General features: G+C 43.3%; 1 protein-coding gene across 1 annotated transcript in view; it reads right to left on the reverse strand.

Annotated features, from left to right (window-relative positions):
• Window positions 1-26,617, reverse strand: part of cdh19 (cadherin 19, type 2) — a gene marked incomplete at both ends in the record, with an annotated part of 48,578 nt that overhangs the window by 2,585 nt on the left and 19,376 nt on the right. Inside the window, 6 exons of the mRNA XM_080751695.1 lie at window positions 386-640; window positions 6,692-6,809; window positions 10,895-11,016; window positions 13,218-13,354; window positions 16,734-16,987; window positions 26,274-26,461. Of these exons, the coding sequence (XP_080607821.1) occupies window positions 386-640; window positions 6,692-6,809; window positions 10,895-11,016; window positions 13,218-13,354; window positions 16,734-16,987; window positions 26,274-26,461 (1,074 nt within the window). The remainder of the gene's footprint in view (window positions 1-385; window positions 641-6,691; window positions 6,810-10,894; window positions 11,017-13,217; window positions 13,355-16,733; window positions 16,988-26,273; window positions 26,462-26,617) is intronic.

A 26,617-nucleotide genomic window follows, 5' to 3' on the forward strand; every position in this document is an offset into this window, starting at 1 on the left:
GGTGTGGTTGTTATGAGCAATTATGTATTCCCTTTGTATTTGGGGTTTCTTCCTGGAGGCTGACACCTTGTGGGTCAAAAACAGTGATATAAGACATCATATAATCATCCCCTCCCCTTTTACCATTCACCCAACACTGTGGGTGTGGCTAACTTCAGCAGGGTCACCACCCACCTGAAAACCAGGCATACTTAATGAACCGTGGGTGTGGCCACATAAAAACCTAATTTTAACTCTTTCTGTACTCTTTTTTTGGAAAAAATCTTCCTCCTAGTATAATCATAATACCTGATAATCATGTTTTAGGGGGGGGGGGGGGGGACTGCATCTTTAAGTACAGCACTTAAGTAAATGCACTTAGTTACTTTCCACCACTGCCGCTCACCTGTGAGTGTTGCCAGGCAGACCAGCAGTGCCAGCAGGGTGGGCAGGCTGACGCCCATGGACAGGGCCAGGGCCTCCACCCCCCCGCCCGCGGGGCAGTGGCCCGCCGGCTGGCAGCTGCACACGCTGACCGTCAGCGTGGTGGTGCTGGAGAGGGCCGGCGAGCCGCTGTCGCTCACCACCACCGGCAGCAGGTAGCGGGTGCGGTCCTTGCGGGTGAAGGTGCTCCGCCGCGCCACCACGCCCGCCGTGTTGTCTGTAATGTCGGGATATTGGGATAGAGTCAGTGGCAAGCACACATAAGCCATGTTTCCATAAGCTTATTCGAAAATAGGAAGCGAATTATCATAAATTCGCATTAAGACAAAGCGACTTTAGCCTGTTTCCATTTGCGGGTGTCATTCGAATTAGCGACGGTCGCATGAGTTGATCGGGCTGATTTTTTCAGCCCGAACCGAGACGTGAGCACTGCACGACTGCTGTGACTCGATCGCTGCACAGTGCACTCTCATCCCGCAAGTTTCAGCGTCCTCTGGAAGGTGGCCGATCTGCAAGCTCACAGATGCGAGCTGCTGTGAGCTTGTAGATCGGCCACTTTTGGCACGCAACACTGTGTGATGAGGAAGGGTTAGCCACGGATGGCTTGACTCCGGGAGGTGAAAACAGGAGGAATTTACACACGGTCCGCTAACGCTCTACAATGGACGTTAAGCGGCAAGGGAAAGTGTTAAGTTGGAGGACGATATGGACCCAGAATGTCATAATGTATTCGCATTTATTGTCTGACCTGTTTCCATTCACAAATGCGCATTTCGTTTATTCGATAAAGCCTCAAAATCCACCTCCTCCAAGCGGATAAAGGTTTTTGTGGATAATGAAAGTTTATTCGAATTTTGAAGTGTTTTCCACAAACAACATTCTCTGCACGTCCCTGTGTCTGGTGAGTCTAGAAAACCACTGTCCTATTGCAAAGAAAAAAGAGCGCCGCCTACACACCATGTGTTTGCTTTCACCACCAACACTGCTGGCTTACTGGTATTCATAATCTTCTTTGAGAAATGACCAAGCAATAAAAAAACGTAATATTGAAAGACCAGAAAAAGCAAAGATATTTTGCGGCTCCAGACAGATCTTTTTTACGCGTTTTTGGGCCAAAATTGTCTCTTTTGATAATAAAGGTTGCATATAGGTTAACCCATTAAGAAAAGTGATACGCTTGTGGAATGCCCTGAATAAAATCACAAACTGGTCGCAAAGTATTTAATGAAAAGTTCAAATGCTGGTTGAAAAGCTGCGAACACTAAAATGTTATTGGCACGTTTTAAATAACGTCACTGCTTTCATGACTGTAATGTGTGAATGTTATTGGTTTTGGTACTAGATTAGAGCTTCATGCATGATTGTGATTATTTTAATTGGATTCTTTTTTGACTATAGGCATTTGTACAGAAAGCCCTGAGGGACTGGAGTTCGCAAATTATGGCCTCGGCTAGAAACCCCACATAATTCAACAGACTCATGTTTTTTATGATGATAACTTGTATTGTTCCTGACAAAATTAAAGATCTTTGAGGCAACGATTTGCACAACTTTTCATGAAAAAAAAGCTAATCTACAAGCTCATCTATGAGTATATCTGCTATTTTTGGCTAGCCAAAAGTGAAGTGGTTACAATTATTGAGACGCTATATTAAAGGGCCTACACCATGCTTTTAAAACTATATTTTTTGTATAAATATATGCTCAAAATTGAGTCTTAGACAGGTTTTAACCCTCAACAAACACTCTGACCATTCTTTTTGTTTGTTCTAGCTCTACTATAATGAGGCTCTCCAGCTGCAATACCAAAACGGCCTCTGTTTGCTCAGGGGCGCATCTAGTGGGGTTTTTCCAGAAAAAAAAAAGTTTTTAAAAAAAAAAGTTTTTTTTTAAAAAAAAAGTTTTTTGAAAAAGTGTTTGAAAAAAAAGTTTTTTGAAAAGTCTTTTGAAAAAAAAAGTTTTTTTTTTACTTTTTGACAGTTTGAAAAAAAATTGAAAAAAAATTTTTTGAAAAAAAATTTTTTTGAAAAAAAAGTTTTGAAAAAAAAAAGATTTTGGAAAAAAAAAATTTTTTAGAATTTTTTTTTTTTTTTACTCTGAAAAAAAAACGGGAAACGCGTGTGACGTCACATGCGTCAACTCTCAGAACAGCACTGTTCTGAGAACCCGTGGAAAGCTTTTCATCTCTGTCTTCCCAAAACCAGAGAAAGACACAATGTACAGAAATAGGACTTTGTGAGGATAGAAGGTGCCAGTGGGACCCCAAAAAAAGGTTTTAAAATAGAAAAAGTGAAAATTCATGGTGTAGGTCCTTTAACTACTTTTGCTGGGGTCCCCCTGGAACAACCCCAAAGACCCCGGTCCCTGGTCCCCACTTTGAGGCTTTTAATTGTTTCAGCACAAAAATAGTAGAGGGTTGCACAAAATACAATGGCATTTTTTTTCATGCCAGCGGATAATATTCCTCATGGCATATGGAAATATGGAGTCATTAGTGTTCATTTTAGTCATATAGTCCGTGGTGGCTGTTTTGGGCTTGAATGATTTCCTGGGAAAAAACAACCCAATGCTCACTCCTGCATATCGTCACTGTCGGGCGGAACCCTTGTATCTCCAAGTTTCAAAATAGTACATTCTTTCGTAAATTAAAGCCCTGCTTCATCGTACAAGAGCGTTGCACAAAAGTAGTGAAAATAGCAGATCTACAAGCGCACAGCGCCTCGCTTGTAAATCGGCTATTTTCACTTAACTCGTTTTTAAAATAATAATAACAAAAAAAGGAACGGTTTTGGACATACAAGGTTTCCACCTGACAACGACAATATATATAGTACACTGAAACTTAACTTTGCCACAGTCAAACATCTCCGTCCAATCTCTTTTCCCGACTATTTTAACCATTCTGGCTCTTACCATCTTCACTACTCATCATATCCATGACAGTATTTTGAGGACGAAGTAACCATCCTATTATCATAAAATTACATCTTTATACAGGCGGCATCTGCTCAGCCCAAAGGCTCAGATGTAGAAACTTAAAGACAGAATAAAAAAATTGCCCGTGTGCCTCCGTTTCGGTAATAGATGTCACTCAACACTTCGCCTTCAATTTTCCCATAGTGTTTTGCTAGTTTGCAGTATCTTCAAACGGCCAAAAGCTATTTTTACATAATTTCCCCCCTTTTATCCCTTCAATAAACCTGTCAGAAGTAGGTAAGTGACACCTCCTTCTGACAGGTTTATTGAAGGGATAAAGGAATGCTAGATAAAGTTTATAGTTATAGTTTTGAACTTGTCGATCTGATGCTTTTGCTGTTCTTGAATCTGAATACTGAAAAGTAATAGTTTCGGACATATAAGGTTTCCACCTGACCGAGACGGTTTAGGGTTTAACTTTGGAATGAATGGTAACAAAATATTTATGAATAGTATTCCTCCGGCTATAATGGCCTTATGGTTATTCTGTGTGTATGTGCACTGCAAATTAGAGGTTGCAGGTTATGTGTGGGGACTGGAGACACTTTGCTGCTTTGGCACCCGACCATGGTTGGCATAACTATAACTGCAAAAAAAAGTTCTCTCTAGTCTTCCTCTGACTGCAATACATTTATAGAGTAGAGATATTTCCAAAACAACTTTGCTTGGGGGTTCTACTAGCAATTGTGCAGATTCTGCCCTGCCAGCAGTTGGCAAGCTCATAAGGAACTCGTACTATGACTTTATCTAGTTTTCGTCGTCACATTTTTTTTAGATTTCCACAGAGAAAAGAACCTCTCGAAAGGGACAGTCATTTTGAAATTCTAAAAGTCTGTTGGTTCAAAAATGTATTATATTGTTTCGAAACTTATTGTCGTCTCAAAAGATGGCCACAAAGGAATGCTTCGGTATTGTCTCTGCACAGGATATACTCTAAATTGCTTCGATTCGAGTAATTTTGACTCCAGCTAGTTACAGCTCAGCTGTGGCCACTTTTGCCATGTCATATTACACGTTGCTTTACATGGTGTAAAATGAGCATGTTATGGTGAGCATATCATTGCATTGCTGTCAGGCAGTAACCTCTTATCTCCATTTTATAATTTTTTGTGTTTTTCTTAATGTAAATGAATGCCCTACTTGATCACGCTACAGTGTCACACAAAAGCATCAAAAGTAGCAGAAGCTCAAGCTTGTAGATCTGCTACTTTTGATGCTTTTGTGTGCAGTATGAGCAAGTATGCGTTCATTTACAAGAATGAAGTGAGCAGTGCTGAGTTATCCTGGAGCAGAACATGGGTCTTCAACAAGGGGTCCGGGACATCTAGGGGGTCCTCAGAGTTACTACAGGGGGTCCTCCAAATCTTTGAGTGATATAAGGATTTTTTCTCCTTTTTTTATATTAACCACTTGAACCCTAGTGTCCATATTCTGCGAACTTTAGCCAAAAATAGCAGATCTACGAGCTTGTAGATCGTCTATTTTCGGCAAAGAGGTTTGGTGCAGAGGGGAAAAAGAGCAGACTAAGTACAGAATGAAAGGTCAAGTTTATTAAGTATGGACGGTTCAAGTGGTTAAATATCTGAAAACACAGATTGACATGAATCCAAAATACACTGATGATTGTGCTGTCAAACAATGGAACTACTGTATATGGAATCTATGATAAGGTTGTGGGGGTCCCTGCTTCATCTCTCTCTCAACTAAGGGGTCCTTGGCCTGAAAACGTTGAAGACCCCTGAGTTAGAATAGAGATACTGTAAGGCGCTCTACAGACGGACAGCGGTTGCCGCCGGGGCTCCCGCTTGGATCTGCGGGGACAGCACCGCGGTGATACACAAACACACTCGCTCTTTGAGTAAACGCTGCGCGGTATTTCACAAAGATGAACACAATCCATCTCTCACCGCCCGCGTACGCATGCACAAACGAGCACGCTCGCGGGGATTTTCACGGGACTGCGCCCGCTCGCCTCGCCGCCTCTAAACTTCGCTGCGCGGACAAAATAGCCGCCCGCCTCTCATTGAAAATGAATTACTAGCAGGCGGTGACCGCGTACCGTCTGGAATCCCCTTAAGAGGTTTCTGCCCGACAGCAACAATATAATAATAGATAATATGGCGGGAGGTTATACCGTGGAAAAGACTATTATTAGGGAGGGTACAATGCATTACAATTTACAAACACCAATAGAGGTACCAATATTCTAGCCTGGCGGGGCCCGACGTCATACTGCGTTCACTCATTCCTTCCACAGTATAACGTCTGGACTTCCAGGTATTGGCAGCGAGTATTATGATTATTTTCTGATCGGAGCCAATCAGTGACTGACTTCCGCACAACAAACGTAGCTGTCTTTCCTGACAACAAGTGAAAAGATTTCCCTGATTGGTCCATGTGTAGACGGTGACGTAGATGCATGCTGCAGCCTGCAGCATTTTCAAAACAACAATGGCTGCCCTCGCGATGCAACAGTTAACGCTCTAACCATAAAATAAGCAATAAGTGCAGTTATTTCAGAGTTGGAATCAATTACAACAATTAAAAAGGAACACGGGGGATACGCTAGTGGAGTTTATCGGCCGAAAAGACGTGTTTGTTTGACGTTGTTCCAACTGGCTGAGAGATGTTATGCTACGCTGATTGGTTAGAGGAGTCTGTCTGTCAAGGCAAGTACTCCCGCCCACTTTTCAAGCTGCCAATAGGCCGAAGGCCAGACGTTATACTGTGGAAGGAATGAGTGAGTGAACGCAGTATGACGTCGGGCCCCGCCAGGCATTCCACAACATTGATGGTGGAAGCAGATGAATTTGCAAAGCAACAATATTAACTCATTTGTAGCCAATCCCGAGAATAGTACTCTATTACTGTAACGGCGGTTCTCCTACCCTGTAGCTGCGTGGAAGGTCCTGGCACAATCGCCCTCGCCGATTCATCATCATCACGGAACCACGTGCACAAAATAGTAATCCCATAACATGGAGGCAGACGGGGAATCTCATCTTTAATGTCCATTATCTCCACACAACACTTTCAAAGGGGAGGATGGCAGTAGATTCTCGCTAATAAAACACACGTTGAAAAGCAACGATCCGCCATTACACAACGGCATGTTGACGACGAGCGATTCCGGAGAAGGACGTGATGACGTCAAACCGGAAGTGTTTACGCAATCGACTTCTGGCCTTCAAAATAAGAGACTGGCCGCTTATGGAGCCAGCGAGAGGCACGCTGGACATTTTAATCCGTTCATTTCTGGAGCACAAAATGAGTTAAAGGAACGTGACGTGACCTTGATTATCTCTGATGGTGAAGTTGGGGTTGATGTGCTTCTCAGGGACCATGGAGAAGTAGAAGTGGTGACCCTCCACGGGGTCATCTGGGTCCACAGCACTGAGCTGCTGAATGACCTGAATAACACAGGCACGCACGCACGCACGCACGCACGCACGCACGCACGCACGCACACACACACACACACACACACACACACACACACACACACACACACACACACACACACACACACACACCGCACGCACGCACGCACGCACGCACGCACGCACGCACGCACGCACGCACACACCGCACGCACGCACGCACGCACGCACGCACGCACACACACACACACACACACACACACACACACACACACACACACACACACACACACATTTAACATCTTCATTTGCGTTCACATTTAATAAAGGGATAGTTCACCCCCCAAATGACATGGATATTTTCATTTTTATTTTGTCGCATTCCTAAGCCAATCATTTCAGGAGACTCTTTGTGTCTCCAACAAAGCAGGCTATTTGTGTATCCATAGGGAACCACTGCTGATCAGTCTCCATGGGATAAGTCATCAATAGATTTATTTTTTTATTTTATTTTGTGAACTATATAGACAATGCTCAAACTTTGGGGAAACTCAACAATAAGTATTTCAGGACACAGATTAACGGATACAGGAAGCATCGCCCTTCTCCATATGTGGCGACTACCAATTATCACAAACACTGAACCAGAATTTAGCCAATGCCTTATCATCTCTCAGGCTTGGGCATTCCTGCAATCTGCAAGCCTCTCACAACTGATTTATGGACATTACAGAGGCTTCCAAACATGAATACAAGCAGATTAAATTTGTGACCAAGCTGTATAATAGCATCCTTAAAGGGATCACTTAAAAAAAAAACTTTTGGTCATTTTATCGTCTAGTCAGGCTTTTATGAACACACCTGAACAGTTTTTAATATGCTTGATTCAATATTATATATTTGATGTAAATGCTACCTCCTCTTCCAGGAGGGCCCCATACACACCCATTGTAACTTCAAACTCCATTTTAACAGGAAACGGCTGTTTTTTTTCGAAACTTTTTTCATTCATTTTTAATCATTCTTTGGGAAAATTGAAAAAATTAAATACAATACGAAAAAAATGGGAAAAAGTTATCGTAAAAACATGGCCTGCTCACGTATTAGGAGGGTAGTCACTAAAAAAATAATAATAAGTGTTTTTAATGAATCTATCATGGTTAAAATGGAGTTTGAAGTTACAATGGGTGTGTATGGGGAGGCGTCCTGCAGGAGGAGGGCCTGGTAACATTTACATCAAATATCTAAATACTGAATCAATCAAATAAAAAAAAACTGTCCAGGGTGCCTGATTAGACGTTAAATCACCTCCGTTACATTGGTGCCGTGACCCGGATCCGGGCTTCCCCGTAGGAGGAGGTCAAAGGGGGGTGAGTGTGGCGGAGAGAGTCACAGCCCCAGCCTAAAGCCTCAAAATTCTAGTATCTGCCCTCGTTCCATAGGGATATCCCTTTGGAGTAATGGTTAGATATTGGACTTTCACGCGGGAGACCCGGGTTCGAAGCCGGTTGGGGAGGTTCGGACCACCTCCGTTACATATGAGCTTGTAGATCTGCTATTTTTCACTAGTTAAAGCACAAAATAACGTGTTAAAACGCGTTCCCAGTCTAAATGGGTTAAACCCCCTCCCCCTATGAAGAACATTCATGGGGGGCCCGCAGTGAATCCTTGTACCCAGGGCCCAGAATTTCGCGCGACACCCCTGTATACAGCAGCCCAACCTTCCAGCTATAACAATTCTCTGACATTTTAATATGGTTCACAACGAGCGCAGAGAGGATTACGTATACTGCAACATATCGTTGCTGTCGGGCAGAAACCTCTCATCTCCTTGTTCCAACGGTTTGTGTTTTTCCGTAACTTAAAGGGATATTCCACTTTCAACAGGGAGCAGTGGTAGGGCTTCTCTCCACATACAAACCCATTGTAACTTCAGACTTCATATTAACCATGATAGATTCATTAAAAACACACATTATTTTTTCTGGTGACTCAGACTACCCTCCTAATACGTGAGCAGGCCGTGTTTTTTCTTATTTGGAAAAATGGAAAAAATGAAATACAAAAAAATAATTATTAAAAATAAACGAAAAATGTTATCGAAAAAACACGGCCTGCTCACATATTAGGAGGGTAGTATGAGACACCAGAAAAAATAATGTGTGTTTTTAATGAATCTATCATGGTTAAAATGAAGTTTGAAGTTACAATGGGTGTGTGTGGGGAGAGGCCCTGGGCCTGGAGGGCCTGGTAACATTTACATCAAATATCTAAATATTCAATCAAGCTAATTAAAAACTGTTCAGGGTGTTCATAAAAGCCTGATTAGATGATAAAATTAACAAAAGTTTTTTGAAAGTGAAATACCCCTTTAAAGCCCCACTTCAGTGGGTTTTCAAACCTTTTCATATCAAGGTCTATTATTTGTTCAGCATTTGAGCCACGGACCACCGTTTGATGACATTTAAGCGTCGTTCCCACCGGGTACGATAAAGATAACTATACTGTATAACGACATGTCGCGTTCACATCAATTATGTCGGCGTTGTCGTTGTGGTGTGGACGCTATACCATCCACTTGAATTAAGAACGATTTATAAAATGAAATCTTTATCTACCTTCTTGATCATACTACTGTGTCACACTAAAGTAGCAGATCTGCAACAGCTTGTAAATCTGCTACTTTTGCGGTTTTTGAAGTTGAATCCAGAAAAGGAACAGTTTGGGTCACATGAGGTTTCCAATACTGAGACAATACTGTATGCCATGATATATTAATATCATTTCATATACAATATAGTCGTATATTCACAACCATGTGCAATGGTTAAAGCATTAATACATTCTTTATTTTCCTTCAATATGTGTTTCTTATATTTATCTTGTGTAGGTTACACTTTTTTCTTTACAATAGGAGAATGTAAGAATAATTGTTAGAATGCTACAATAATAAATTATGATTAAAATCATACAAAAGACACTTCCTAAGACTTATTCCTTTACATACTTCGTTCGTTGCCCAAGCAACAGGGAGCCACAGGAGACGGCCCAAGAGCCACATGTGGCTCTAGAGCAGCAGGTTGCCTACCCCTGTATAGCATCACATTCACGGGTATTTCATTTTCTATAGCGCCATTGGGACTCCCTTTTTTCAGGGTGTTTCGCCTTCATTCCAACGGGACATCATTTTTTACCAACGCGAACCTGCGTGACCGAAGTGAATCGATAGAAGCGACTAGAATAGAAGAAACAGCTCCAGGTTTGAACGCAGCTGTATAGAGTGATGTCTTGCATACAGTAGATCAGGGGTCTTCAACGTTTTCAGGCCAAGGACCCCTTAGTTGAGAGAGAGATGAAGTGAGGACCCCCACAACCTTATCATAATGTCATTGTTTGACGGCACAATCATCAGTGTATGTTGGATTCATGTCAATTTGTGTTTTCAGATATTTAACCACTTGAACCGTCAATACTTAATAAACTTGACCTTTCACTCTGTACTTAGTCTGCACTTTTCCCCCAATTTACACCAAACACCACCTTTGCCGAAAATAGCCGATCTACAAGCTCACAACGCCTCGCAGCGCGAGGCGTTGTGAGCTTGTAGATCTGCCATTTTTGGCTAAAGTTCTCCGAATAGGGACGCTATGGTTCAAGTGGTTAATAGAAAAAAGGAGAAGAAAAAGCTTCTATCACACAAAGATTTGGAGGACCCCCTTGTAGTAACTCTGAGGACCCCCTAGGGGTCCCAGACCCCCTGTTGAAGACCCCTGCAGTAGATACAGTACATCAAGCTGAATACACAGGCTTGAGAGCGCCACTTCTGTGCCCTGTGAGATTTTAACACCCATCCCTTTTCTGATTGGACAACATAATGTCCAATCAGACAGGATTGGTCAGGCTTCACGTGACATCACAATATATAGGCAACCACACTTGCAGTTTCACAGAATTGCACCTTTTTAGTTCATATTAATACAGGGGGGAAAAATCCTGCTATTAATTCACATTTAGCCTTTATAAAAGCGAAGCTCACAATTTGCCTTCTGTTTTCACTATTTGAAACGGGGCGTTAAGTTGTGGATTCATAAATGAACGTCATCCCCTTTCCATACCTCTCCCGCCTGAGTCCCTTCGCAGATATACGGCTGGTAATCTCTGGCGAGGCGTGGCACGTTGTCGTTTATGTCCAGCACTTTGATGAACACCGGCACGGCGGAGGACAAACGGGCCTGTTCTGCAGTTGGAGAAGAAGATAGACATTTAGCCCTGGAGTCCGTCGGGCGCATCGTGGCATTGTGTCGTAAATGCTTTGTAACAGCTCTTGTCAAAACAATACTTCAGAGTGACAAACTGTTGTTCGTACAGTACATGTACAGTACATATACTCAAGTACAATTTTGAGGTATTCTTTTACTTTACTGGAGTATTTCCAGTTTTTAATACTTTTACTCCACTAGAATTACAAGAAAGCTACATAATTATACTGTATATTTCAGCCATTTGAAAATAGCAGATCTCCAAGCTCACAAAGTGTCACAGTTAGAGGCATTGTGAGCTTGTAGATCGGCTATTTTAATAATATTTGTTGTACATTTTGAACTTTTGAAACATCCTTTCTGGTAATTCATAATAGATCGGGTGTGTAGTAGTATAGTAGTAGTAATAGTAGTAGATACTTTTGTTCCTTTACTCAAGTAAATTTTAAATACTGTAACAGAGTGTTTCAATATTGCAGTATTGATACTTTTACTTGAGTAAATCATGTGAGTACTTTCCCCACCACTGGTGCTGTCATCGTAAACGCTTTGTAACAGCTCTCTCGTCAAAACAATACTTCAGAGTGACAAACTGTTGCTCATAAATCCTTGAATTATAACTGTGGTAAAGAAAACACAAGGAACAATGATAAAAACGGGAGACAAAACATGGCCAGTTGTGTCTTGTTCAAAACAAGACAGAAGCCAGAGCCATATGGACACAACTATAAAACACATCCTTTACAAGTCGAGTTGAATGTTTTTCTTTCTACCAGGGTGACAATTTAGATCTGTCATCAGGACATTACAGCCAGACATACGGTATAGTGTGAGGGGGGGGGGGGGGGCTTTGGGTGCTTTGGCACTAGCCCTTTTTTTGCCTAAAGGTTCTCGTTTGCATAAAAGGGGGGGGGGGGGGGGGGGGGGGGTTTAATTGTTTAGCTGGCTGCCATCAATCAATTTTAGTTTACAATGTAATTCTGATATTACTTTATCATCACCTGTGAACAAGAACTGTATTTAACAATAACAAATGCTGTGAATAAACTGAGAATACTAATACTGTAGTGTAAACCTTCAAAAATGTCACTCTGGATTGTGGCATGCATAGCTATAGTGTGTCTAAGGTCCAATGGTGAGGAGGGTCCACAAGGGATCCAATGGTGAGTATTTACTGTAGCTGGTTCACTGAAATCGATAAAAGACAATACACTAGAAAACAGGACTCCGCCAGGCTGGGTTGCCTAACCAAGGCCCACAAACTTTGGAAAGCATGAGGAATAATGGAATAGACAAATCTGGCTGATAAATCTTCATCACAATACACCACAGATAATGTATATCGATTTCTGTGAGCTGTGCACAAAACGTGTTGGAGTGGTAACTAAACTGTGTTTGGAAGAAAATGCAAAAAGGTGGAAATTCTGGCCCAAATGACCAGGGACTAAATGGGGAGTATATGATCCAAGCAATCCAGGGTGAAAATATTTTGAATCACGTAATTTTGTGACAGTTTGGTAACTATAAAAGCCAAAGATGCAAAAAATGAATAAATAAAACAATTTTAGCAAAAGAATCCTACGGGAATACAGTAGCATTCCGCACTAGTAGCAGAAGTGCCATTTTGTGAGGTTTGAGCACCTGCCCCTCAGGGACCCTGTACACCAGAATGCTTATGCATGGAACAAAGCAAAAATAAAATCTGTGTGACTGAAAATGGAACAATGATGTTGCTACATACAGCCAAACCAGGAATCACAGACAGATAAGAGACCATTCATGTTCATAAGATGCTTCTCAAACAATGTATTCTATACTTTGACCACTTCAAACACTCTTTAATCTACAACTGATCTGCAACTACAAGCGTTGCAGCCGCTGACGCAGAAACATAATTGCCTTCCTTGATGCATTACCAAGCGTCAGCGAGCATCAGCTGGCCACAGACACACAGGCCTCCCCTCTGCACTGTCTGCAGTGCTCTAAACTCATTTCTCTCCAAAAGCCCTTGAATATGATGGAATATGGTTATGCATTACGGTGTTTATGGTATAAGCTCACATTTGATATATCACACACACCATAATTCACTAAAATTCAATTAAATCGCCCCCGGTTTGAATCGATTTAAATCAATTTGCGATAAATCCGTTACATGCCTAATCCACATTGGACTTACTTGTTTCCTTGGCCTCGACGGTCACGTTGTGCCAGTTTGCGGTCTCTCTGTCCAGAGGTTTGGCCACAGTTATGGTCCCGTTATTTGGGTCTATTTTGAACGCTCTTCTGACATCGCTGCTTTTGTCGATTGCATATCTGAGAAGGGGGGGGGGGGGGGTGCACAGTTTGGACAGTTAGCACTAGTAGGCTACACACACACACACACACACACACACACACACACACACACACACACACACACACACACACACACACACACACACTCACAGACACACTCACACTCACACTCACACACACACACACACACACACACACACACACACACACACAGTTGTTAAACATCCCGCTCCCCAGTCGCTGTGATTGGTTTAAATGTGCAGAGTATTCAGGGCTGGAAGCCATGCTATGGGTGCTTCAAATGGTCAAAAAATATTGTTTTAATCATGTGCTGCCCTCATTACTGGCTTGTGCCCCAGCAATAGCCAGTCACGAGTCAGGCACCAGAAGGTCTTGTGGCGGCCCTGGCTGTCTCCAATGACAATCATGTCAAAACACATTGTTGCCCCCAATAGGTGACACCAATGTCACCAACAACGGGCCATACAACGCACCTACACCTACAGGCGTAGCTGCAAGGTGTTTGTGCAGCACCTGCCACTCTCCAGCTCCGCTGGAGGGGGGAGGGGTGGGGGATGGACGACAAGCTCAAAGCGTTGTCGCTGCCTCCTCCTACTCTGCCAAAAAAAACGTGATCCACTTGCAAATGAGCGCAAATCTGAATTCCATATGCCCACCACCCCCAACACCTCGTACCGCACGGCGCTTTATTACATTCCGCCGCGTCCCGCAGCCTGCGTTCACTTTGTGATAATACCGCGCTGATAGATAGAGAGGGGGAAAAAAAGCCTGTGAGGTATAAAAAATGGGCCCATGATTTATTCAGCAGGGCTCATTTCCTACTAAAGTAATATGAGATAAATATGGAGCCCGCGTTATAACGGGCCGGGGTCTCTCCGCAGAGATCAAGGGTAAAAACGGATGCACCGGAGCCAATATAACACTATTTGAAATGGATATGATTTTTCAACCCCGCGGAGGGAGCTGTCTAGGGAGCACGCTGTCTAGCAGCGGCTGTTCCGCCGCCCACTCTCCACGCCTCCAGCCTCCGCCATACATACCTTGTCATTATCACAGTGGCAGGCTGGGGTGGCATGTGCCATTCCTTCCTGGCTGACGTTTTCATACTACTTGCCCATATGGCCTAACCAGCTTAGTGGCCTTGCAGGGGCGTCAATTGGGTATGGCAGGGGTATGCAGCTGCCATACCCTGGGTCCAGGGGGGAAACTAAAAGTTACTTATAAATATAAATCCATGAATGTCTCTTTGTCTGTCTGTGCTGGTTATTATGTTGTTAAATTACAGTAAAATAACTACAAATGCAAAATGTTACAAAATGGTGCACTTTAACAAGATATTATAATTATTATTCTCCACACTATTATTCTCCCCATAGCATATACAAAATACAAAATGGTATATTCCCAGGTTTCGCAGGTCAGCTCAGGTGCAATGAACTTTAACAACCGTTCCAGGCTGCCATATCCAGCCCAAGAAACCATAGAAACGGAGGGTAAAAATACAATGTACTTCTTAAAATAAATGTATCATGCCTGTTGCTAAGGTATGGCAACATGACTGGTGCTTCGCGCGCGTGCAAGACACAAGTCATGTTGCCATACCTTAGCTTTTTCTGAACTCACGCCACTGTGGCCTTGTGCTTAGAGCAGATCTGGGCATTGTGCGGCCCGGGGGCCGTATACAGCCCTTTGGTTCACTCTGACAGGCCCTTGTAGGGTTAAAGGCAATTTACAAAATAAACACATTTTCTAATTTTACCTCATGCATGGACTAAAGCTGCATTTCTTTTATTTTGACGTTTTTTTATTCACATACAGTACATATGGACGCAATGCGTACATCAGCACGTGTGCGTGATCATTGGATGTTGTCTCAATAACAAGCAGGTGGTCAGACTGGTTACAACTACAAGTCAAGATGACCTGCCTTACCTTACCCATCAGCTAAAGTGACTAAAGTCATGCCGAATGCCGGGTTTTCAACAAAAAAAAAGTATTTATTTACTGAAGTCGGAGGTAAAGCTGTGTGTTTAGTTTGTGGGGAGCACATCTTGCGGGGAGCAGTACATTATTAATTATAATAAGATGAGAGATAGATAGATACCTTTATTATCCCACAGGGGGAAATCAGTTGCCCATAGGCAGCACAGCAATTTAAGGTTACAAGTTACAAAGAAGTAAGAAAAAGAAAAGAGTGTACTGTTGTACAGTCAAGAAAAGCAAGGCAGTATAAGAAGAAGAATATAAACATAAAGAGTCAAAAAGCTGTCACAAAAAAGAAGAATATGTATAAAGATAAGAGAGAGACAAGATAAGAGAGAGACGGAGATTGTGTCTCTGAGAGTCTCCGTTTTGGACTTATGGCTTTAACCAGTTGGGGGATGGATGCTCAACAAACAAACAAACAAACAAACAAACCGACTGCCCCGCAAAACAATACTGCTGATAGATACGGTAGAGTACGTTTAATTTAGATATGTTAATTATGAGACACGGATGGGAAACTGCATCGTGGAGTGCAAAAGTGTACTTTCCATGGCAACAGTATTATCAAGTAGATTCAAGATTCAGGGACTTTAATTGTAATGTATTTGCCATGAAACGTTGGTGTTACAAGTTCACACCGTCTCTGTCGAGTGGGAACCTCTTACAGTATGTCCGACTGCAGTGATGGGAAAAGTACTCACATTTGAGTACTTGAGTAACAGTACGAAGGTATTGGCATCAAAATGTACTTAAAGTAACCAAAAGTCAAAATACAATACTATGTTTGAGTATAGCAGATCTACAAGCTCAGCTACTGAGCTTGTGGATCGGCTGTTTTCAAAAAGCCTATAGGTATAAAATAGTGCTAGTGTGGATTAATGTATGTTTTATAATATAAATAATCATTTATATCTGCAAAGTAACTAGTAACTAAAGTTGACTGTTTGTAGAATTAAAACATTTGAATAGAAAAATGTAGTGGAGTAAAAGTACAACATTTGCCTTTGAGATGTATTGGAGTAGAAGTAAAACTATTGGAAATTGGAAATACTCAAGTAAGGTCAAATATTTCAACACTGTACTTCACCCCTGTCCGACGGTTACTTTTCGGGATTCAAATTCAAAAGTAGCAAAAGTAGCAGAGCCACAAGCTGTGCCATGCCAACTTTATTCAACCCTCGAACGATAGGCCTATAGGGCGGGGTATCAATCAATCATGTTTTTGTGTCATCATTTCCACTCTCCTCAGTCAGCATCTGTGCAGGTTTTGACAGACAGCGTCTCCAGTAAAGTCTCTCATTTTGACACGTGCCATTCTTCCTAGCTGACTGTTTGGACAGGGGCCGGGGGTCATGTTGTTATTATTATTATCATCATCATTATTATTTACCTGACGGGGTTGTTGACAGTGTCGGTGTCCCTGGCGCTCACGGTGCCGACCACCGTGCCCGGCGTCGCGTTCTCCGGAACCTTCCACTCGTAGAGCGGGGCGAGGAAGACGGGCGCCTCGTCCACGTCCTCCACCACGATGCGGAGCGTGCAGCGGTCCCGGGCGTCGCCCTCGCTCAGGAAGCCCGCGTCCACGTGGTCGTTGACGGCCTCGGCGGCCATGACGAAGCGCCGCTTGGTCTCGTAGTCCAGCGGCTGTGCAAAGGCAGAGCGAGAAATGCGTCACTTAATCACTTATAGGCCCCATATGCACAAAGACGATACACTGATTAGTTTCCAAAACGTTTACTGTGCAGACGGAATCGTCTCAAGAAATGCAAGTGTCTACATGAAACCACTGAGAACGGCAAGTCTGCATCCAGAACGCACCAAAACCACTGTATTGTATATGCCAGGCCTGAGTGGCACTTTAAACGAAAAGCCTTTCTTTTTATCATGTCCACTTGTTGCTGACGGAGGTAGTGTGGGTGAGAGGGAGGGAGGGAGGAGTACAGTTTGCTGTAAAAGCCCCATCACACTCAGTAACACAAACACAACACGTTTGAGGTTGTTGTTGGGAGGGGAGGGGGGCTCGGCGTATGCAGCTTAGGAAGAGGTTGTGCTGTAATGTCATAGCTTCAGGAGTTATGCGTATTCGGCTGTACATATGGAGGCGCGACGCCGCTGTCTTCAGATCGATTCACTCTGGGAGCCGGTTTCAAAGATGTGCGTCTTCGGGCACCCAAGACACTGTATCTGTGTGGCAGAAAAGGTCTATAAAGAACTAGTGCAGAATCACCCAAAGTGTTGAGAGTATCAGCATTTTGACATTCAGCCTGGGACAAAAAGCTACAGTAATGGCTGTACCGGTACATGGAGAATTCTTTCTATTTGATGGTTAAAGGACCTCCTTGCCGATGTTCTGCCTATCTTCGTATAATTATATCACTAAGCTTATATAATAAGATAATAAGATAATAGGATAATAGGATGAGATTGGAACATTTATGTTCATCTTAGCAGGATCTGTGGACACAGAGAGAGAGAGAGAGAGAGAGAGCGAGAGATAGAGAGAGAGAGAGAGAGAGAGAGAGAGAGAGAGAGAGAGAGAGAGAGAGAGAGAGAGAGAGAGAGAGAGAGAGAGAGAGAGCACAAGCTCTCTTGATGTGTTTCATGAACCATTAGTTGAGAGTAAGAGAATGATGAGACTAGAAACTCAGAAATAGGTAGCTACAAATTGGCTTGTAATGGACGAACTGCACTCAAAACTCATATACAATTTCTAGTTCAACTTTTCTTTTTTGTTGTGTGGCCCCCAACTTAATTGTGGCCACCTGCAATAGGCTTCATGCACAGCAGTTATTTCGGAGAGAAGTTGGGTCACATCCTTCAGAGGTGTTACTAATGATACTTTCTGCTCAAACAGAGTCAGGGTGCTGCTATTGTGCATGTTGGCTCACTGGAAACACTCCGCTACACCAGTGTAGTCCAGAGACCCTCATCATTGTTCCTTGGTGGTTCCAAATCACAGCTTAAAAAGGTGTGTAACTCTGAGAGTGCAAATGGAACCAAATGGACCTGCAAGGATGAAGGCTTGTGGGGGCTCCTCACTTGTGTACGTGAGTCAGTAGGATACAACAGCAGTGACAACACACAGTGTGGGGTAAAATCATGATAATATTAGTAATACTATTAATTGTATTATAACCTTTTATTTGTATTATGTAATTAGGCCTACTTATATTACATTTTGTTCTAAATAATATGTTGTACTGTACATTACAGTACTTTTAGCACACCAACGTTTCATGGAAAATGCTGCACTTGTATGAGAGGGTTACAATTAAAGTCCTTGAATCTACTTGATAATAATATAATGTGGCTACGGAAAGTAAAAAGAGAAAAACACTTTGTTGGCTATATCTACAGTAGCTCTATTATGTCTCTTAGAATAAATTGGTACAAACACTTATGGGAGAGTAACAGCTTGACAACCCACTGTGTGTGGCTATGCCAACTTTTGCTGAAGACAGATGATTATTTCACAGAGTTCTGGACATGACTCAGATTGGACCGGGGGAAAGGGTTTTAGTCAATGTCAACGAGACAACAGCTGTGAGGAACACAGGGGCGTCACAAGGGGGGGGGGGGGGGGGGGGGAGTGGGATGGGGAGTGGGACTGGGACTGAGTTACTAGGGCCAAAGCTGGAGGGGCCCTAGTAACTTTAGCTATTGAAAAATAGCAGATAATACAAGCTCGCAAGCTTGTAGATCTGCTATTTTTGAAAAGTCGTGAAAATGTGTGCAAATCTTTGAATAATGTTCTTTAAGCAAACACTTGTAACTCAAATTTTGCTTCTGGGGGGTCCCTGGAACTAAATATTTTGAGATGGGGGTCCGTGGCCAAATACATATCATCTTGGGGGTCCTTGACATGAAAGAGTTTGAGCACCACTGACATGGAAACATATGTTTCTTGCACACATTTTCACAATAAAAAAAAAATAGCAGATCTACAAGCTCGCAGCGCGAGCGCCGCGCTGTGTGCTTGTATATCTGCTATTTTTCAATCGTTAACTCTTTTACTGCCACAGAATTGAACAAAAAGCTCAATCCACTGCCAGCTAAATTGAGAATTGTCGCTCATCTTTGAAGGCCTACTGGAGAAATTTGGTTTCGACTATAAAGACAACAATTATATGGCAACGAAGAATAGAATGTCTACTTTGCAACAGAAAAAGATTTCGAGTTTTTATCTTGTTCTGTTCATTAGCTAGAAGCTGCAGAATGTGGCCTAAAAACAGCTCTTTGAGAACATAAAGCTGAGAAAAAGCATTTTTGTGAAGAATACATTTTCAGGCAGAAATCTCTCTTTAGCCTTTTATTGTTGGCTTCAGTAACATCACACCTATGATCAGTGGTTGTTTACAAACAAATTCAAAAAAATAAAAACAAGAAAAAGTGTCTTTTTACACACTTTTAGTGTGTAAGAGAAGTAAGAGCAGTAGTAAGAGCAGTGCAGAACATTGACACAGTGACATGAGCTTCAGCCTGAATCCTGCTTCAGCTTTCAGGGTTCTCTTTATCTCACTGTGACACTACATGTCTACAGAGTGTATATGTGTGTGTGCGTGCGTGCGTGCGTGCGTGCGTGCGTGCGTGCGTGCGTGCGTGCGTGCGTGTGTGTCATTCAGCCTGCACAGGGCCTGGGGCTCCATTCTGTTTCACTCCAGCCAGGCTCCTCCGGAAGGGCTCCACCGGGTCTGCTGAACTCGTACACGAGCCCATGGTCGATCTGTAAATTATACAAATACATAATTACTATAAAATACATGAAAAATAGTACACCTTCAAGCTCACAACGCGTCACAGCAGAATGCGTGGAGGTTGGGGGCCCCCTATTTTCATCAAAAGGCCGTTTTAGAAATGTCAACCCCTGCCTCTCTAACATTCTATGCACTTCCTGCTTACCACACAAATATATATATATATATATATATATATATATATATATATATATATAGTAATTATGTAAAAACAGCATTCATGGTCTGGAGAGGGCACTTTTTACAGATGGATAAAAGGGCAGGGGCTCAAGCCCCCTTTGATGTCTATGTGAGCATGTGCATGGTGCTAAGTCTGATTTACAGAAAAAAGTTTGTTTTTTCTTTACCTATCCTTGTCCTTGGACGACCACGATGTGGAAATGAAGAAGTAGGCTCATCATCATCGTCGACTCATCATCTAAAATCATAGCCAGGAAAATATCAAATAGTTTATATCTAAACAAATCAATTTACAATTTTGACATTTAGCAAATGACTTACAATAAGTTCATATATAACATAAAATGCAGTTATAGTAAATAGTTACCATGCATTTACTGTCACAGTGAAATTCCCTTTATACCCTGTATACCTATATAAAATGTCACAATGCAACATAGCTCTGTTTACACAAAGCTGTACTCCCTCCAACTGTATATATGTTCCCCATTTTCAACAGTTTTTATTTGTAACACTTGCTTTGGCAATGTAAACGTATGTTTTCTCATGCCAATAAAGCTCCTTTGAATTGAACTGAAAAGCTACATCATCAGCTACTGATGATGATGATGATGATGAAAGAAACCTCTCCCTCTCTCTCACACACACACGCATCGTACGCACGCACACACAAACTAAGCCAATAAATCCTAAATTCCCATCAAATAATCCTAGTAGGCTGTGCAGTGCACGTACACTACACGCGGTACGTGCACGCGCGTGATAGGAACTCCACGTGTGTCCTGAGTAGCGACAAAAACAAACCAAGCACGTGGATCCTAACTGCTTGGATCAAGTTACTGATCCGGTCCGGATACGGAAACATTTCTTGCATGTATGTGTACGTGTAAATAGCCGGATGCAGTAGGCGGGCTCTAGACCGGATCCCAATGTCGGAGTGGCAACACGTCGCAATGGAAAACCGTTACCCTATCTCACTGATCACTGACCATCCCCCCATCCCAGGCTTCCAGTTCCACACGGATGCTCTGTTATCACACAGTATACAACTATATACAGTATACAACTATACAATACATACATGCACTGGATTGGAAGTCTTACTTTGGACAGTAGAATCGTGGCCTCTGTTCTCCGAGGGGTCTCTACGCGGAAGCCATTCTTCATTGGACAAATCGCCCAGTTCGTCCGTCTTTTCGCGGCGGTACATGGGTCTCTGCTGCTGCGGCGATGTGAGCCCCCGGGCGGGGGGATCCATCCTACACGGGGGTCGAGCTCCGTCGGGATCGGTTTCCACAATATCACGAGGCTCTTGATCCATTTTTGGACCCCGGTTCTTCGCGACTGGCACCATCTTCAATCTTTTTATCTTCAATAACAATGGCTACAGTGATCTTTTTCTCTTCTTCATCATCATTATCATCATCATCATCATCATCACGACCACCACCACCATGGGCGCTGGTCCTGGGTCACCAACACGGGTAGGTTGTGTAATCCTAATTCTAACAAAGTTTATTTCTATCGGTGGATCTGCTCTGCTGCTCCTCGGCCAGGGGGGGTTGGGTCGCACTTCGGCGGAATGATACCAGCAAGTTGAGGCTGAGTTGGCCTAATACATCTCAATATTCTAGTACTGCTAAATACTACTACCTACTACAATTACTATACTACTAATACTATAAAACAACTGATTTCCGACAAAATGATCGCTTTTACCAACGTTTCTCTCTCTCTTTCTCTACTAACAGCCCGATGCATAAAACAATATAGTCCCTCAAGGCTGCTAGCAGCTAGCAGTGGCGTCAGTTCAGAACAAGCTAAGGTATGGCAACATGACTGGTGTCTGGTGAAGACACCAGTCATGTTGCCATACCTTAGCAACAGGCACGATGAAAAGTACATTTTTATTATTTCCCCCTGTCAAGGTATGGCAGCTGCATACCCCTGCCATACCCAATTGACGCCCCTGGCAGCTAGGCAGGCGCAGAGTCGCTCTGGGCAGGCGGAGCCAGGACAGTCTGTTTACTTTTTTTTTTTATGAACGGTTTCCGGCTGTCCTCAAAACGACACCGACGACCAATTATGCATTCAAAAGTTGCGCAAGGACGTCTTTTATCATAATCCATAAAAAACATCAAACGAACGAACGGCCGTATTGGCCCTACTCGACCTCAAGAATTGGGGCGAACAGGAACGTTCAAAGCAGTATAAGAGTTAACATCCATGGGGGGCCCTGCAGTGAATCCTTGTATACCCAGGGCCCAGAATTTGGTGTGACGCCCCAGGAGTAGCACGCATAATAAATAACGCTGTGTTTTCAATTAACCAGATGATGTCAGCGAGAAGAAAACAGCATGCAGACCATTACTGTAGTTCCGCGAATGATTCAGTATGACAAGACCATCTAAATTGAAATTCCCCATCCCATAAATGGCAAACACGCTCCATCTCTGAATGGGAGAGGTGTCGAAGAACGAGTGTTTTTGACGGACCAATGTCCAATATTTCTAACCAGCCAAAATAGGCCAAATGTTTTAGCAGCCGTGGAAAACGTAATCACATATTTTACTTAAGTAAAAGTATCAATAGTGCAATATAGAATATTTGGATCCGAGATGTAGTGGAGTAGAAGTATTGGAAATTGGAAATACTCAAGTAAAGTACAAATACCTTAAGTACAGTACTTAAGTAAATGTACTTACTGTAGTTACTTTACACCACTGTGTGGTGTAAAGTAAGGTCGAAGAAGTGGCTGAGACAATGTATTCGCCCCTGTCCGTGTGTGCATCCTTATGCGTCTGTGTGTGTGTGTGCGTGCGTGCGTGCGCTGTTTTCGTCCATCCATCTAATCTCGCCCCGTTGGAATTTATCGACTCCCTGGAGGCCAAAGCGAGAAGCAGTTGCCCACATTTTCTCATCGGCCTGTTACTCCAACAGATTTGTCCCAAACATCACGCAAAACGTTACACAGTATCTCTATAGTCATGTGATCGAGTCAGATCTGTGCGATATTTCATATTGAATCCTGATTGGCTGAGATTGCCTTCAGGAGGGTCCCGTTTTGAAGAAATTGACGCAAATCATGAACGGAGCGTACGATTGCCGTGAAACTTTCCACACACATTCCCACAAGGCAGAGGAAGAAATGCCACCCTTTTCACATTGTCCTGTTATAGCGCCATCAGGAGGCAGATTTTAGCAAAACTCTTTTTTAATGTACTGTATTACACCTACAGATTTTGTTCAAAGATCACACAAATCTGTACACATTACGTAGTCATGATACTAGTAAGACGCCTCAGGGCAACAAGCGACCTCGCCCTTTAGAGAGAGGTCGCGCCATGTCTTGGCCATCTGGCCAGTGATGTATATCAGGCCAATTACCCATATACAGTATATGGAGAGTGGAGACCCCTGGTACCCATATATGGAGATCCATGTACGAGATATGCTGTGAGAGCCCAAACATGCTTACTCAGTTATTGTCTCCACCAGCCGAAGGCTGAGGGAGAGTATGTTTTCCCCTCCGTCCGTCCGTCCGTGCGTCCGTGCGTGCGTCCGTCCGTCCGTCCGTTTGTCCGTTACCAGCTAATCTCCGGCGCCGTTGGCCCGGTCGCTGCCAAACTGTGCACACACACTCCCTCGACACCAATTCAGAACCTCTGCCCCAAATATTTCACATGGGCGTGTTCTAGCGCCACCAGGAGGCCAACTTTTGCAAAACTAACTTTTGCCAGTACTCCTACAGATTTTGTCCAAAAATCACGTAAATCAGTAGACAGTATCTCTACAGTCATGTGATCGACATGGATGTGTCAGATTTTCCATATTCCATCCTGATTGGCTAAAACTGGCTTTCAAAGTTTGCAGGATTGGTCAGTTTTGAATAAAATGCCTGAAATCCTGAACGCAGTATGCGATTTTGGTGAAATTGTGCATGCACATTCCCAATAGGCAGAGGAATAAATGCCACTTAAGAAAAATCAAATCAGCCTCATGGTGGCGCTATAACAGGCCGATTCATGTTTTCACCTATATAACTCCACCGATTAGTGTCAAACTTTGTATGTGTACTCCTTAGAGGCCAAGGTAAAACCTTTTCCCTGCATTTTTTACATCAGCCTTTTATAGCGCCATGAGGAGGCCGACTTATGTAAAACACATTACATGCCTGACCTGGTGGAGACCTGGGCTCGGAAGAGCACTGCTTCTAGTTCGTTATGTGAAAGTCCTATGACGTCTATGACATCTGACATCAAACATACAATCCCATGTATGCCCTGCCCATACATGGAGATCCCTGTCTGTTGAACCAACCACACAGATATGGGCTGTCTTGGCCATCTGCCTTTGGCCATATATGGATTCTGTTAGTGTGGTATGTGGCCAATGTGGCCTCCATATATGGGCATTCCCATATGAAGTCCTGTTAGATATGGGCTTAACCGATTTAGTGCCAATCCCGAGAATACTCGTGAAAAGTACTCGAGCACCCGGAGTGCCAATCCCAAGTATACTCGTGAAAAGTAATATATTACTGTAACGGCGGTTATATTACCGGATACAATGGCGGAAGGTCCGGAGCCGAAATCCGTCGCTGATTTCTCATCATCACGGCTCCACGAGCACAAAATAGTCATCCCATAACATTGAGGTGGACGGGGGATCTCATCTTTAACCCATTTAGGCCTAACCTATAGAATAGGGCTAAAGGTCCATTATCTCAAAACTACACTTTAGAAGCGAAGATGGAGGCAGATGCTCGCTTATATAACACATGGTGAAAAGCTCCGAGCCGATCCGCCATGACACCACGTAAACAATGATCGATTCCGGCGCAGGACGCGATGACGTCAGACCGGAAGTGTTTACGCTGTGGACTTCTGGCCTTCAAAATAAGATAACGGGAGTGAATGCAGCCTGAGGGTGGCATCGTGGACTTTATAATCCGTTAAAGTCAGGGGCTCTTAATGTGTATTGAACTAGGGAACTCCATATACTGTATGGGCATAAAAGGGATCCTGTTAGTGTGGTTCCCCTGACATCACAGTGAAGTCAGAGCATGATGTCAGAGCAGCAAACCCATAGACCGTAAAAAACTTTACACGTCCAGACGGAGTCATGACGTGCCTTTTCACATTCTAAACTGCGACCTTCGGTCGCAATCAAGATGGACTTGTCCTATTTTTCATATTTCATCCTGATTGGCTAAGATTGACTTCTACTACCTGGCCTGGCGGTGACCTAGTTTTCCTAGTTTAATTTGAACTAGCCCTTACCCGTTCAAAGATATGAGCTCCGAAATGATGTGCAGTGTGTGGGTTATGGGATGTGCACTGTGCACACAGTATATGAGGGATGGAAAGTAACTTTAACTGGTGCTTGCATGCTAATATGTAGGAGCATCAATGTAAGAAATACCCGTTCCATTTAACGGCTACAGAGATACTGTGTACCGATCTGCATGATTTTTGGACAACATCTGTAACAGGGCCAGAACCCCCCCCCCCCCCCCCCGTGTGTGTGTGTGTGTGTGTGTGTGTGTGTGTGTGTGTGTGTGTGTGTGTGTGTGTGTGTGTGTGTGTGTGTGTGTGTGGTTTGTGTGTGATTGTGCATGGCCTGAACAACAGCGCCCCTCCCTTAACATGTGTGGTCACAAAAGGTACTGTAGGCTAAATAGATATAGATACACCATAAAAATGTGAATATACAGCATACGATTTGTGAAAGTGACAAACGGGCTTCACAGTTATGTCAGGTGTGTTCATATGCTGATGGTGATGCGATTTCAGATCAATTGCTCCAGCCACCGAGGAGAAACGCTGGGACAGACAGACAGACAGACACTCACTCACTCACTCACTCACTCACTCACTCACTCAGACATTCGCAAAATTATAGTATAGATAATGAAATGAATAAGATCAAGGAAAACGGCACAACGTTGTTAGAAAAATAATTGTTAAACAAGAGCACAATGCAACTGAACGGACCTTGGCGAGCACGACGACCCCTCCCTGGGTCACGGGGTCAGTGTGAACGGTGAAGGTGGCGCTCTCCTCCAGGTCCTCCAGACTGTAGCTCATCCTGGCATTGATGCCAACATCGCCGTCGTCCGCCATGATCCTGCCCACCGTGGTGCCCACCGCCGCGCCCTCTGACACAGCAAACGTGTACAGGTCTGCAAGAGAGAGGCAGCTTCCGCTCATTATCTGTCATCGTCAGTACAGTGGATAAAGTAATCAACCCCAGTATGAGCCAGAGTATAGATCCTAGTCAAATATTACTCAATTACAAGTGATAGTTACTTAAATTTGTACTTGAGTTGAAATACTGG

Source organism: Nannobrachium achirus (assembly GCF_963921795.1).
Source record: "Nannobrachium achirus genome assembly, chromosome: 21".
Lineage (NCBI taxonomy): Eukaryota > Metazoa > Chordata > Actinopteri > Myctophiformes > Myctophidae > Nannobrachium > Nannobrachium achirus.